Raw genomic sequence first — 16,626 nt, 5'->3', positions numbered from 1 at the left:
TCTGCCATGTTCACATATTATAACTTCAATTCCTTCTCCACACTCATACACACGCCAGAGCTGATAAACAACTACAGTCAGAGATGAGTACGCAAAAGATGGCTTCCCATACAATGGTTAGTTTCAAGATCTAGCAAGAGAGTTTAATTTCAACAAGTTACCCTCCTCTGTAATGAGATGATGGAATTATAACTTGGCTATTCTTCTGCAGTCACACCTTAAGGGAGCCAGGCAGCTGGCAAGCATGGATGCTGCCCAGCAGCAGGAAAACTGTGAGCCCCAACAGAGCAGTACCCCTCGCTCTGACACAAACTCACTTTTCAACCCAGTGAGAGTTTGACTTTGTGTTCCATGCCACAACACTTTTAATTGCTGCCTGATCTTAATAAAATATGGTTGTTGTTAATAAATAGATAGTCACCATACTCAGAGTCTTAATACTATTCAACAATACAAGGATCACTGGCATTTTTGTCATTTAAAACGCCATCATTCCGAACATTTTTAGCTTCTTGTCTCTCCTCTGCCACCCCTAAGACACACTAGACGTCTGTTCCTCAGTTGTCTGGTAGTAAACATACTTCATAAAGCATATGTAGAGTGATTATTACCCTGAAGAATCCAATGCCTTTCAAAAGCCAGTTGAAACAAATAAGCAAAGAGACCCCCTAACAAGTAAAAAAAAAGTTATGTCAATTAGCCTGGTAAAATTCAAAGCATCTAAGCTGTTCCATGCTTTCTGCACTTCCCATACACATCTACAAGTGTAGAATAAGTTCTTGGTTCTGTCCCAAGTCAAATGAAGGGAACCCTTCAGAGCTCCAACTTTCCTAGTTTGACCCAAATTCACAGTTATGAGTTGGGCAAGAAAAAAGAAATAACTTTCTACTCCCTCCAGATACAGGGTTAAAGACTAGATTTGTGATATTCCTGACAGAGAACTTTGGGTGAGGAAACTATGAATCAGTGCAAGTCTAAACCTGCTCTGGAATTTATTTTGTTAGTGATTTGTGAAGCCCTAAAGGGGTTAGGACTAGCTTTTAGATGTGCAGCCAGCATTAGAGAAGGGACTTGAACCTAGGGCTTCCTGCCTTGAAGGTTATATCACAATCCACCATGCATTGCTACCTCCCATTTATAACTAGAATCCTTTTCTCTTTGAGGGCCCTACTCCTCACTGAATCCCTGATTACATTACTGCCTTCTATTGTTGACAGAGAGTCTCACTTTGCACTTTTCCCCCATTGTGGGGATGGAATGTGAGCCATTTATAATTTCTTGTTATCTTTTATAATCAGTTTTTTAAACCCTTACCTATTGTTTTAGTATCAATTCTAAGAGTGGGAAGGGGTATGCACATTGGGGTTAAACGACTTGCAGAAGGTCACACAGATAATGTCTGAGGACATATTTGAACCCAGGTCCTCCCATCTCTAGGCCTGGTACTCTAACTACTACTCTAGCTTCCCCTCTTTATGCCCTTTATAACCAAAAGCATAGCATGCATTTGTGAGATGGCAGGCACAATTATATCAAATCCAAGATGCTGACCTCATTTGCAAATCTACCTAGTAGACTAACTTGCCTATGAAGTAAAGAAGTTAATAAAGTATCTCAAGAGCCTTCAGTTGCCAGTTATAAATGACCCTAAAGTGGAATTTTTAAAAATTTTTTTATCAAGGTCTGTTTCATTAGGAGGTAAAAATAAAAAGGAGCCCTTTTTTTTTTTTACAATGTATTGCTATTCTAAATCATCTTCAGAAAAATTGTCTTATTTTATATCACAAAATATAGGGAAATAAAGAACATTGGTACCACATCATCCCCATTTTAAAGATGAGAAAATTAAAGTCCAAAAAGTTTTATTTAGCTGCTCGGGGTCATACAGGCTCCACATTGAAAGTAGGCTTCATTAGAATCCAGGTCTACTTAGAGGCAGGTTGCAAATCTTGGCAAAGGTTTTAAATAGAAGAAAAAAAGGAATTCCCCCTTTGTACATATACTTCTAATTCCAACCAAAGAGTAATATCAGAATAGCTCTGACAAATGATCCCATTGTGCAGCTCATTATAACAAGTGTCGCTCCCTGTCACCAAGTAGTAGATGTCTCTATGAAATATGCTTCACTCCATGAAGGTTTATTTACATAGCAGCTATTAATTACTAGTCATTTATGCAATGAGGAAATCTAAATGCAGACCAAATCTGCACGTCAAAGGGGAAAAAATATGTCATACAAGCTTCATCATTACCATATTTCACTTCCCACCCCTAAATTAAGGCCCAGGAGGATAAAGTAAATTCCATTAATCAAAATGAACTCATCCATTTCTCCTGAAGGCTTCTGGTGAAAGCTGACAAATGACAAATATCTAGGTAGAAAACAAAGAGAGAGCCTAAGTGGTATCATCTTCAGGGTCTGTACTTCTGGAGAAGAGATTATGGAATCCATTTAAGAAGAGGATAGGAGGCCATCTATCTGAAAGAGTCTTTGTTCAGGTGGGCCCACAGGCAAAGGAAATAGATTAGATGACCTCTTATCACCAAAAGCATTCATTAAGTGTCTAATTATATACAATGCTTCACTAAGCAATGGATAATATAAAGTGAATTGAACAGATATGCTTCCCCAGCTTTCTACAATTTTACTCTCTAAGAGACAACAATGGACTAGGACAAAGATCATAGAACATATGTTGATTATATAAATTAAATAAGTTATTACTTGCCACTAAGAATAAACAAAAAGGTTACTGTATTTCACAGGGTAAGGAAAGAAGAGGAAGGAGGAAGAAGTTCTCTTCAAGAGATGAAATCAACAGTTCTAGAATTAATTGGGGGTGGGGAGCTTTCTGGAAGAGAAGGGATCCTTAAAACTACCAGGCTTCTTTAAAAAGTAAATTCATGACTTTAAGGAGTGGTGATTTACATAGACTAAAAATATAACATTTAGAAAACAACTTCAATTGGGTATCAAGATAACTTTCTGATTGACTAAGTTAAAATGTTTTTAACCCAACTATGTCTTTAGAAGAACCACATACAAATGTTATAGGTAGTAGCAAATAGTATTTTATTAGCTCTGTGGTAAAAGGATGTGATGCTGGTTAATCATGACTGTTGGTGTCTGGTTACACTTTTGATTTAAAATGGCTTTTGGGGGCAGATGAATCCTACTAAAAGTCATCATTATAACATTTCAAAAAAGAAATCTATATTGACTACAGAAATTCAGAAACAGTTTTGAGAAATTTATAGTCAATATTTTTTGGTTATCAAAAAGGATCAAAGTGGTAGGTGCAAAGTTTAAAGAAAGAAGGCAAAATCTGGGACACTCTACCAAACACAAAACATGCTATTTTTAAACAACTGACATCAATAGTATGGCCTAGCATCAGGAAAAAAGTTTTGATTTGCTAAAAATTTATGCATAAGGATAGCAACCCTTTTCTTTTTAAATCTTTGTCACAATAATTTATGTTTTATTGTCTTTGAAAATTAGTTCAATAAGTCTTACATTTAATGAGGATAGAGCTTGGCTCACTGGGAAGATATAGGGTACTTTAAGTACTAGACACATGGAAGTAAACATTTAACAGAATAAGATAAATAGATATAGGAGTTTCATTATATTTTCCTAGTAGGCATGGACTTGCTTTTGTTGTAGGTGAAAGAGTAAGAAGAAGAGTATGATGTTAAGTAGAGAAAAAAATAAAGCAAGGGAGAAACTGAGAAACTCTAGGATGTTCTAATAAAGCATCTTAATAAAGAAAAATTATTGAGATCTTTAGTGTTTATACTTATATCTCCAAGTAATCAAATAGATCCTTGTGGTCAAAGAAGAAATTGTTTAAAATGCCTTAGAAAAAATCAATAGGTAAAGTTTATCAGCTAAAAACTGAATGAGATCACAAAAGGTCTCATTTTCACTTGGCAAGCTGTAAAGGCTGTGACCTATGATGATTCAGGGAATTCAGGAAAATTTGAACTAACTACTCTTAAAAGAGTATGCACATTTACCCAGACTCAAGAGGAATGTTAAAGATAAAAGACTGAATACTATACTAAATCCTAACTTTTTCATCAGGATGAAAACCATTATTCTCTCAATGCCACTAAGATAACACTATTCAGTTCCTAATAAAATTTTAAAAAGGAAATCTAGTTCCTAAGACTTAAGATGGTCTTTTCCTTACAACTGAAAGAAACATTTAGGCCATTTTAAGTTCCACGAACTTTTTTATGACTATACACTGAGAAACTATAATGTGTATATGAGGAGAAGTTATGTACAGTATGGGCTAATTTGTGGTACAGACTTTGTATCTATTTATATAACAATTCACTTACCTTTTGATGCACATAGTACTCTTCTGGCTTTCATTAAGCATTATACAGACAATGAGATGAACAATTTAGAGATGTTACAACTAAATTTTTCCCGGTTCTAATCAATAATAAATTATAACTAGATGGGAGAGAGATCAAACAAGCAAGTAAAACCAGTAGGAGACCCAATAAACCTTAAAAGTTAGATTAGTAATCAGGAGAATGGCTACCTGGTGACATATCACATTATTCAGAAAAACTTTCTTGCAAAGCAGAATAAAAAAGAAAAAACAAAACCACTCTTAAGAGTTTTTATGCCCCACAGAGCATGAATATTCTAAACAATATATAGAAAGGAGTCATGTAATAATGATGCCAAACAGAGCTAGTAGCCAGGGGTATTAGACGAAGAGAGGCAGACTTTCCCATGATGAAGCGACAAACATCACATGATACACTAAGTGCAATTTTTCATGGGCACTGTACCCCAGAAACCCAGGCCAACTATTAACAGGGAAAACTCCATTGCCCTTGCATCCTTGTGACTCTTAACCTAGAAACACCCAATGACCCCACCCAGGGTCCTGAGATGTTTACCTTCTTTTGTCTTCTAGATTTAAGGTGGACAAAGAAATGACTCTTTATCCCTCCAGGCAGACCCCAGTCAGAGGACCACCCCACTCCACCAAATGCCTGTGGGACTAACACTCACTCTGGTCTTGTCCACACCAGGGCCTAGCATCTAAAGTGTATAAAAACCCCAGAACTGATGTCGTCTGGGGGTCAGCCTCTCCATCCAGGCTGTCCCCATGGAGGAACAGCCTTTCCTTTCATGCTGTCCTCCCAGGAACTGCTCCCCCCCACCTTGCTGTTCTACCTTGCTATCCTCCTGGCCACTCTCAACATTACTCTCTAAATGAATAGATCTCTTTTTGTTTTTAAGCTAAGTTTTGGAGTCATTGCATGCTTGCAAAAGGTATCCTTCCCAAACCCAAAAGGGTATCCTTCCACACCCATAACAGAATTGGCCCAGAAGTGGGGCTCTTTGGGGAAAAGATGAGAAGAAAACTACATACTGGAAGTTTTGGGGCCTACACTACTATTTCATCCCTTATATGGAATGCTGCTGAAAGGATTCCTCCTCAAGAACTGGCTAGACGTCTAAGGATAGTCTAAGGACCCTTCCAACTCTCAGATTATCTGTGTGAATGATTTGAGTTTAAGGAAATCTCCTTAAATGTAGACTCTAAGCAATCACCCTGATGCAAATATTAATAATATGGAAATAGGTCTTGATCTATGGCACATGTAAAACACAGTGGAATTGCTCTTTGGGTATGAAGGGGGGTAGGGGGAGGGGAGGGAAAGAACATGAATCATGTAACCATGGACAAATACCCTAAATTAATTAAAGTTTTTTTAGGGAAAAATTTTTTTTAAATCTTAAAATTTGAAAAAGGCCTTTAGTAGAGCTAGTACATATTGTACCTTAAGTTTGTGAATTTCATATATATCTTGGTTAGCTGTGGGGTTAAATTTGGGTTAAGAAATGAAATGCCTATAATAGGGGCAGCTAGGCAGCTCAGTGAAACAGTCAGGCCTAGAGATGGAAGCTCCTGGGTTCAAATCTGGCCTCAGACACTTCCTAGACATGTGAACCTTAAGTCACTCAATCCCAATTCCCTAGCCCTTACTGCTTTTCTGCCTTAGAACCAAATCTCAGTATTGATTCCCAGATAGAAGGTAAGGACTTAAAAAAAAAAGGAAATGCCTATAATAATTAAGGGTTCCCCTCCCCCTTTTCTTAACAATTAGCAGCACTAGTCTAAAAGAGATCAATGTAACTGGGAAACAGGGCAATAAAATAATTACCAAAGCCAGCTGATTTTTACTACCATGATTATTTAAACTAGAGCTGTCTAAGGCTTTTAGGTCACCAATGACAATTGTTATCAGAAGCCCAACATTAATTAGTCCTACATAGTTATAGCCTTTGTCTATTGAAGGCTCAGTTTAAAACATGCATATATGTGTGTAGACATACATACATAGACACATAAATGACTTGCTTAATGATAATATTTATTATAAAAAACTATCTCCTTAAGATTTTAAAAGTTTCTTCACACCTTCCATTTTTTTTTTATTATTTGGAACACGGTTTCTTAAGTGTATTTTACAAAAAAAATTAATATGGAAAAAAACTTCAGTTTAATTCAAACTGGTTTTTTTTTGAAAACAATTTTGAGTCAAAATGATTTTGAAAACAACTAGCTTCCTGATTAGATTCAAACAAACAATAATTCTATCCTCTCTGTGTCTAGAGAGGTATCACATATAAAAGGAAAGGCTCTAGCATTTTCTCTGCATTCTATAAAAATCCCTCCATGAACCAGATCACAAATATAAATTTTCTAGTTATAAGGCCCTAGGAAGATGCCTGGAGTACTTATGTTAAGTGACATGGCCAGGTTCACACAACTATTAGTATAAGAGTTAAATCTAGGTCTTCTTAATATCAACTTGAAGAAGCTATTCATGACAGCTATAGCTATCAATGCAAATGTCTAAAACTCAAGCAAAACAGAGTAGTTTGATGAAAATAGATTTAATAAACTGTCTTTAATGTGGAAAGAAGAGGGTTGTTAATAATAGTGGTAAGAATATGAAAAGTAATATGTTTATAATTTTAAGTAATAACAACTATGCCAGAGTATTACAGTAGTATTTATTAAACTTTTACTCCAGATACTTAGAAACAGTATCTGAGAGACTCAAAAGAGTTAATAAAAAGTCATCTAAGCCATATCCCAAAAGAAGTTAACCAGATTGATTACATTTGGGTCCTTATCTAAAAATGTGCAACACCCATATCTTCCAGTTCATGAAGGGGAAGATAAAGAATAATATCTTGTATATCTGTATTAATAAATATTTGTCTGTATTATAATATTATAACATAATAAATAATCTATCTGTATTAATAAATATTTAATAGGAACTTATCCTCCTCGGACCTGAGAAGACATTAAGATGATTTACTTCTTTCCACTGAGCTGTATAACTTTGATAGGAAGATTGTAGATAATATTAGGGGTCTTTTTAAAAAATCTTGTGGAATGCTGAAAAATAACACTATTGGCACACATCACATTGGCATAAATAATAAAAATATGGACCTATGCTTAGCACATCATAGGTTCTATCTTACCTGAGTAATGGATGGAATATGACCGTTATGTTTCGGGCTCCAGGTTTGCAGACAAATTTTGTTCCTCCACCTTCAATTAAGTTGTCATCAGGTCCTCCTTAAAAAAAATTGTTTTTAATTATTTACCTAACTATAATTTTTAAAATAAGGACTAAAACAACATCATTTAGCTTGGGACATGTTTTTAGCAAGGTGCACTTTCTTTGAAAAATGGATAATAATAACATATTATTTTTAACTGTTATTTTTCATAGTTATCTGAAATGCTAAGTAGCTATAGTTATTCTTAATTGGCAAGAAGACTCAACAACAGGGGAACTAAATACTTTTCCTAAATCATAAGCCAAACTTAGCCAATAACTTACAGGGAAGCTTAAGGCTTATAAGATAAGGCTGATTATAAGAGCATAGATTTAGAGCTGACATGAAACTTGGAGGCTATCAAATACAAATAGCTCCTTTTACATATGAGAAAACTTGAGGAACAAGGAGTTTAGATCATTTCTCCAGGGTTCTAAACCTAGTAAGTATCTGAGACTGATTTGAAGCAAGGTCTTCCTTCCTCCAAGGCATTACCCTATCCACTTTATTAAACTGCCACTCAGGAAAAAAAAGCATTATATGACTTTCTAGAGAAGAGCCATAAAAGAAATAGAACAAAGAATTAGGAATTAAGAACATATAAATCCTGTTTCTGGTTTTGCTTCTCTGGGCCTCAGTTATCTCTCCTGTAAAATGAGGAGGATGAGCATTATGGTCTCAAAAAAAATTCTGTTTCTCATATATTATTTTTATTAACAAAATACTAATTCAAGAATTTGACCTTACTTCTTAAAATAGGAGTATCAGGAGAATGTCAAAATGTACAAAAAAGCCTTAATATATCATATCACTTTAAATTCTGAAACACAAATATCAACCACTTGCAAGTATTATTTTAATGTTTTTCATTTAAATTATATTAATTAAATTTAAACTATAATTAACTGGTTATCTCTCTGAAATCCAAAGGAGACACATTAGAAATTATAAGTATACAATTTCAGTCTCAGAAATCAATGTAATAATAGCACCATGCTTTATCAGAAAGGTATCTCTATAGACATTTGCTAAATTATGTTCCATGCAATTCTAAGCATCTTGAATAGAAAAACACGGATCTCCCACATAAGAGAACATCCTTATGTTAGAAATATTTCCCTCGAAGAAAATTAAGTATAAAATTATACAGCAAAATAATCATTACATTTGATAATTTTCTGTATTAAAACTATTTTTCATTGCAAATTTCACCAAATAGTCATATTTCAAATCTTGTATCAGAATTAGAAGGTTTCAGAAAAATATTTAAAATCCAAATACTTCTGAAGAGAAATTACCTTGGGAAATATGGTTAGGAATAGATATTTAACATAATATCTATATCAACTAATTAGAGTACTATTTTTTTGCTAAGAGGATGGTATATAGAATTCAATGTACAGTCTTAGATAATAAGCTGAGCTTTTTTCTCTCAATTGAACATATATATATATATTGAACAATTAAGTACAAGTCAAAGGTAGGCTATATTTGCCTATTCAATGTTGTATTGAGTCAAATGTATCAAATGTATCAAATGAGTCAAAGGAATCTACTTTTCTGATTTAAAAACAATAAATCCCACCTCTAAGGACCATATGGAAAACATACAAAAAAGAAAAGAAAAAAAATTGAGACTGATGAGACCTTTTTAAACAAATATATCTACATTACTAGTCAATCAATCATCTTTCCCTTCCTTTCTATCTCCACCTTTCATTTCCTTCCCTAAGAAAGATGACTAGATATTTTTTATCCCATCAGATTCCCATACAGCTTTGAAATAATATTACAAACTTATTCATAAAGGAAGTAATCTATTACAAAAACAAGCAGAAATAATTCTTTATTAACCCTACAAAACCCCAACAAATTAACACATTAATTTCCTCATTCAACATAAAAACTTTCTTTAGGGTGCAGTTATTGCTCAATAAGCACATTAGAAACTGGCAAATTTTCTCCAAATGAATTCCTGACTATACCACATAAATTTTTCTTTGAGGTCTTTTCTAAACTCCCCTCCTTCTACTCACCCCATGTTACTAGTCCTCTCAGATCATCTCTAAGACATCTAAATCCTAGTCTTCCTTCAAGAAGTTTAAAGACCTACTCTTACATGTTTAATCCACCATCTGTGAATACCTTATTTTTTTCTAAACTCCTGATGTATGTTTTGTCTTATTTCACTTACCGTAGAGAAAATACTACTTTGTCTTTCAGTTTTCAAGAGGGTATGAGGGTAATGATTAATGGGAAGAATCAAGTAAAAACTATTTTTAAGAAGAAATATGCTAAAACTAGATCTGAGCAATTGGAAAAACATTAACTGCTCATGGGTAGGATGAGCTAACGTAATAAAAATGAACATCCTACCCAAACTTATCTATTTAGTGCCATACCCATTGAATTTCCAAAAAACTTATTTACTGAATTAGAAAAAAACCATAACTAAGTTCATTTGGAAGAACAAAAGATCAAGGATATCCAGGGGAATCATGAAAAAAATGCAAAGGAAGGTGGCCTTGCAGTCCCAGATCTCAAACTATATTATAAAGCAGTGGTCATCAAAACAATTTGGTACTGGCTAAGAGACAGAATAGAGGATCAGTGGAATAAGTGACCTCAGCAAGACAATCTATGACAAACTCAAAGACCCCAGCTTTTGGGACAAAAATCCACTATTTGACAAAAACTGCTGGAAAAATTGGAAGACAGTATGGGGAGATTGGGTTTGGATCAACACATCACACCCTACACCAAGATAAACTCAGAATGGGAGAATTACTTTAACGTAAAGAAGGAAGCTATAAGTAAATTATGTGAACACAGAATAGTATACATGTCAAACCTTTGGGAATAGTCACAAAATGTAAAATAAATAATTTTGATTACATCAAATTAAAAAGTTTTTGCACAAACAAAACCAATGCAACCAAAATCAGAAGAGAAATAACAAACTGGGAAACAATCTTCATAACAAAAACCTCTGACAAAGGTCTGATTACTCAAATTTACAAAAAGCTAAATCAATTGTACAAAAAAACAAGCCAATCCCCAATTGATAAATGGGCAAAGGACGTGAATAGGCAGTTTTCAGTTAAAGAAATCAAAACTATTAATAAGCACATGAAAAAGTGCTCTAAATCTCTTATCATCAGAGAGATGCAAATCAAAACAACTCTGAGGTATCACCTCACACCTAGCAGATTGACTAACATGACAGCTATGGAAAGTAATGAATGCTGGAGGGGATGTGGCAAAGTAGGGACACTAATTCATTGCTGGTGGAGTTGTAAATTGATCCAACCATTCTGAAGGGCAATTTGGAACTATGCCCAAAGGGCGACAAAAGAATGTCTATCCTTTGATCCAGCCATAGCACTGCTGGGTCTGTACCCCAAAGAGACAATGGACAAAAATCCAGTAACATGGAAGTTTTGGTCATGGGCATTCTTTTTTTTTTTTTTAATTTTAAACATTCTTTTATTTGGTCATTTCCAAACATTATTCACTGGAAACAAAGATCATTTTCTTTTCCTCCCCTCCCCCCCACCCCCTTTCTCTCTTCCATAGCTGACGCACGATTCCACTGGTTATCACATGTGTTCTTGATTCGAACCCATTTTCTACGGTCACAATTTACTCACCCACTCATATATCTATATTCCCTTTATAGCATGCTCAGAGACATTAGTGTCCACATTGGTAACCTTTGGTCACCTTATCCTTACAAATTTGTTTTTTTAATCCTTCCACTCTCAAGGACACAAGTAATACCCAGTGGAATTGCATGTCAGCTATAAGGGGAGGGGGCGGGTGGGGAGGGAGGAAAAGAAAATGATTTTTGTATCCAAGGAATAATGTTTGAAATTGATCAAATAAAAAAATAGTGTTATAAAAAAAGAATAAAGACTGAGACTTTTTTTGATATAATAAAAAAGAAGTAATATGCTAGTAAAAGAGAAGAAAATTAGATAATTTGACTTTAGTGTCAAGGATAGAGAAATTTTAGGATAGAGAAATTTGAGAATTTTTTTTTCCCTTGAGCAAATATTTATTACTTCAATTCCAAAAACATTATTATCAAGTGCCCACTGGGAATCCTAAGGGGGGGGAAAAAAAGAAACAGTACCTGTCCTTAACCAACTGGGGAAGGCAACAAAATTTGAGCATGTTTGTAGGCTAAGGACAACGATCCAAGAAAGAAGGAAGGGGGGAGGAGAGAGAGAGAGAGAGAGAGAGAGAGAGAGAGAGAGAGAGAGAGAGAGAGAGAGAGAGAGAGAGAGAGAGAGAGAGAGAGAGAGAGAGAGAGAGAGAGAGAGAGATTTGACTAAAGGTGACGGGCCTTAGAGTGTGAATGGAAGTGTTAGATTTAACAAGAAGGAAGGCCTTTTATTTATACTGGAGGAAAGAGAAGACATTAAGAAGAGGAAAGAATGGAAAATTTACATCAGATGGTTTCAATAATTTCAATAAAATAGATGAGGTCAGCTGCTGAGAGGAATTAATGAGGTAGAATCAGGGATTTCAGAAGGCTGGAATAGCTACTGTATATGGTATAATAAAAAGTCAACAAGATGTGACAAAAAGGATTGCTGAGAAGTGGTCACAGGGCAGTTGAGGTTAGAGGGTTTAAGTTCATAGTGGATCTATTTGCCAAAAGTCAAAATTATGTGATTTCCTTCAGAAGCATTTGGTATTTCAGAAATAATGGAAGCATTTGATACGTTCCCCTGGACTGAGTGAAGAAACTGAAAGGTGAAAATGAGGGCATGCTAACTAAAGTAGCTGAAAGCTGAGGGCTCAGTAGGAAAGAGACCAAAGCCAGAACAACGAAGGCATAATGAGGAATGAGAATAAATATGGAAGGATTAAGGAGGTAGGGGAGTTGTGAAGGAAAAGTGAATTTTAGAGTGCAAGATTTTCAAAAGACAATTTCAAGTGATAGCCATTGCTATGTTATGACCATCCAGCCAATGGAGTGAATAGCTCTTGTCAAAAAGAGAGATCTTGAGAGTGGAAGGATTAAAAAAAACAAACTTGTAAGGATAAGGTGACCAAAGGTTACCAATGTGGACACTAATGTCTCTGAGCATGCTATAAAGGGAATAGATGGCATGAAAGACTGTAAATTGTGTGCTAGAATAATGAAAAGCTATAGAATGAACAAATAAGGCAACAATAAAATACATTAGGAAAAAGTGGTATAATTCAATGGCACAAATTTCTGTATTCAAACTGAAAACAAGACTTGCCTCTCTTCTTGAGCCTTTCACTAATCCAGTAACATGGAAGTTTTGGTCATGGGCATTCTTTTTTTTTTTTTTTTAATTTTAAACATTCTTTTATTTGGTCATTTCCAAACATTATTCACTGGAAACAAAGATCATTTTCTTTTCCTCCCCGCCCCCCCCCCCCAACTTTCCCTCTCCCATAGCCGACGCAGGACTCCACTGGTTATCACATGTGTCCTTGATTCGAACCCATTTCCCTGTTGTTGGTATTTGCAATAGCATGTTCATTTAGAGTCTCTCCTCAGTCATATCCCCTCCACCCCTGTAGTCAAACAGTTGCTTTTCATCGGTGTTTTTACTCCCACAGTTTATCCTCTGCTTGTGGATAGTATTTTTTAGATCCCTGCAGATTGTTCAGGATCACTGCATTGCCACTAATGGAGAAGTCCATCAACTTCGATTGTACCACAGTGTATCAGTCTCTGTACAATGTTCTCCTGGTTCTGCTCCTCTCGCTCTGCATCACTTCCTGGAGGTTGTTCCAGTTCACATGGAATTCCTCTACTTTATTATTCCTTTTAGCACAATAGTATTCCATCACCAACATATACCACAATTTGCTCAGCCATTCCCCAATTGATGGGCATCCCCTCATTTTCCAATTTTTGGCCACCACAAAGAGTGCAGCTATGAATATTCTTGTACATGTCTTTTTCCTTATTATCGCTTTGGGGTACAGACCCAGCAGTGCTATGGCTGGATCATAGGGCAAACAGTCTTTTAGCACCCTTTGAGCATAGTTCCAAATTGCCCTCCAGAATGGTTGGATCAATTCACAACTCCACCAGCAATGAATTAATGTCCTGACTTTGCCACATCCCCTCCAGCATTCATTACTTTCCACAGCTGTTATGTTAGCCAATCTGCTAGGTGTGAGGTGATACCTCAGAGTTGTTTTGATTTGCATCTCTCTGATTATAAGAGATGTAGAACACTTTTTCATGTGCTTATTAATAGTTTTGATTTCTTTGGCTGAGAACTGCCTATCCATGTCCCTTGCCCATTTATCAATTGGAGAATGGCTTGATTTTTTGTACAATTGATTTAGCTCTTTGTAAATTTGAGTAATTAAACCTTTGTCAGAGGTTTTTATGAAGATTGTTTCCCAATTTGTTGTTTCCCTTCTGATTTTGGTTACATTGGTTTTGTTTGTACAAAACCTTTTTAATTTGATGTAATCCAGATTCTTTATTTTGCATTTTGTAACTCTTTCTAATTCTTGCTTGGTTTTGAAGTCTTTCCCTTCCCAAAGGTCTGACATGTATGCTATTCTGTGTTTGCCTAATTTTCTTATACTTTCCTTCTTTATGTTCAAGTCATTCACCCATTTTGAAAATAACATGCTAGAGTAGAGAGAGAAAAAATAGATTTTTCCTGTCCCTCATTTATTATGTTTATTGCTTAATCTTCTCTGACAGAATGTTTAGGTGATGGACAACTCTAGTGATAGACACCAAAGAAAAATATGGATGATGATAGATAGTTGAAATGAAGGGAAAATTGACAATAGGGTTATGTATGAAATACATATAGCAAAAGATGGGGAAAACTGCATACAATTATATTTTCAGTTTTAAAAAATGAGAACATGACAGGATGACTCAAGGGACTCAGAATAGAAAACCAAAGTATACTAGATACCTCTAAGGTTAGTACAAGCTACTCGGTATGTGCATACCATATAAAGAAAAGGTGCTTTAATTTAAAATGTTATGAAGTTAGTCCTTTCTATTTCTCTGTATTTTCTTATGTTTTTAAGGTAAACAGTAATAAATTATTTAAAAGAATCCAGGGCTTTGACTTCTATAAAGTTTAAATCAATCACTATTCAAAAGAGAAATTGTCAGTGATCAGTGAACACAGGTAGGCTAGAAGCAATTTTGATTCATTTTATGAGAACCTATTGTTAAATTTTCAGTGTAAGCATATATACCTTAGAAACTGGCAAATGCTCCGAATCTGGCCTTTATTTATTATTTTGTTTTGTTGATTTTCTAGATTTAAGAAAGTTATAGAAAACATGTTAATAATTCAGATTAAACTTAAAAGTATATTATACCTACTTCTTTTCCCAGAACTGCTTGTTAAGCTTTAGCAATACACTATAGCTATTAAGCCTTGCTCTAGCCTTGATTAATATCTATTTCATAAATGTTTAGAGTAGTTTGTTGTGGTGTTGGTGGATCTGAATCTGATTTTATCAAATCAGGAATTTTTCTGCAATTTAGTTATGGAGAGTGGTACAGAACATTGAGAAATTAAAACATTTGTCCAGGATTACAAGTATAATATGTGATACAATTGAACAGGAATCAAACCCAGGTCTTCCTGATATCAGGGCAGGATCTCTGTTCACTATTCTATATTTTCAATCAGGGAAAAAAATGTCCGTAGAGAACCTATTCCTGTTGTATGACTTTTTGAGGCATTAATAAATAGAGACTTATTTAACTATAGGAAGTAGATAGTTTAAGTAAAGTTGGGCTTTTTAAAAACCCTTACCTTCTGTCTTGGAGTCAATACTGTGTATTGGTTCCAAGGCAGAAGAGTGGTAAGGGCTAGGCAATGGGGGGTCAAGTGACTTGCCCAGGGTCACACAGCTGGGAAATGTCTGAGGCCACATTTGAACCCAGGACCTCCTGTCTCTAGGCCTGGCTCTCAATCCACTGAGCCAACCAGCTGCCCCCTAAGTTAAGTTTTAAAATAAACACTGCTAGCAAATATGGAAAGAAAAAAAGAGAAAATTCATCAGGGAGATGAATATATAAAATGTTGATTAATTAATATTGAGTATATAATTCCATCTGTAATTATGTATTGTCTCCAAATTGGTAAGGCCAAGAAATATTTAAGATATATTATGGTGATATTTGAAACTAATGTTAATATTCTGTTGTCTAACACTAAAGTTGCTAAGGAATTTGCAAATTGTTTTATACAAAATGTGCAAAGAGTGAAAAAAAAATATGGCAGGTACTAACAGTTTCAAAACAGATCAACTAATAAAAGGGCTATTCCAAAAGAGGGTTTTCTAAAATTTAATTCAAGAATAATCTAAAAAATAATTAAGTTCATAGATACATAACTGAATCGACATTTGGGGAAGAAGTAAAAGAGGAGAAAGAGTTCATCAAAAGAATATCATCCAATTCTTATTAATGGAAGTCTTTGCAATTTCCAATAGACAGTCACTAACTTGCTCATCAAGGAAATAACTGAAGCATGAACAAATGAAGCACAAACCAGGAAATGCAGGTTCAAATTAAGAAAAGAGTGTTTTTCCTGTTACATTAAGTCACCCAGCACTAATCATTATCACTGACTGGGACTAACTTTAGAGCAATGAATAAAACACATCAGTCTTATCTGTTTGGCAACATTGCACAAGTGTGGAGCCAGCAGTTGTTATAGAAGAGACTAAAATAAGTCTTCTCTCTCAAAGTTTTAATTACTACTAATCGCTAATTAGTTATGGAGGTGTTAAAGATGCAAAAGCTAAAGGCAAAGTATAGGATCTGGTGGGTTAAAAGAGAGTGTCTTAGAAGGATATAGAATACATGCTCAACGCAGAATACATTCTAACTCATTAACTGGTCAAAGCAAATGTATGGAAGAATCCTGCAGAAGCAGTTTGGGGATATGACGAGATGGCTAGATTTGTGAGGCAGAAATATCTGGATTCAGATCTTGACGCTGATACTAACTATG

General features: G+C 35.0%; 1 protein-coding gene across 1 annotated transcript in view; it reads right to left on the bottom strand.

Annotated features, from left to right (window-relative positions):
• EXOC4 (exocyst complex component 4) overlaps positions 1 to 16,626 on the bottom strand; it is a 940,142-nt gene that overhangs the window by 509,203 nt on the left and 414,313 nt on the right. Inside the window, exon 10 of the mRNA XM_001367316.5 lies at positions 7,541 to 7,637. Within this exon, the coding sequence (XP_001367353.2) occupies positions 7,541 to 7,637 (97 nt within the window). The remainder of the gene's footprint in view (positions 1 to 7,540; positions 7,638 to 16,626) is intronic.

The sequence above is a fragment of the Monodelphis domestica genome, chromosome 5 (assembly GCF_027887165.1).
Source record: "Monodelphis domestica isolate mMonDom1 chromosome 5, mMonDom1.pri, whole genome shotgun sequence".
In the NCBI taxonomy this organism is placed as follows: domain Eukaryota; kingdom Metazoa; phylum Chordata; class Mammalia; order Didelphimorphia; family Didelphidae; genus Monodelphis; species Monodelphis domestica.
Note: the sequence above shows the minus strand (reverse complement) of the source record. Positions and strands in the feature narration are given on the sequence as shown.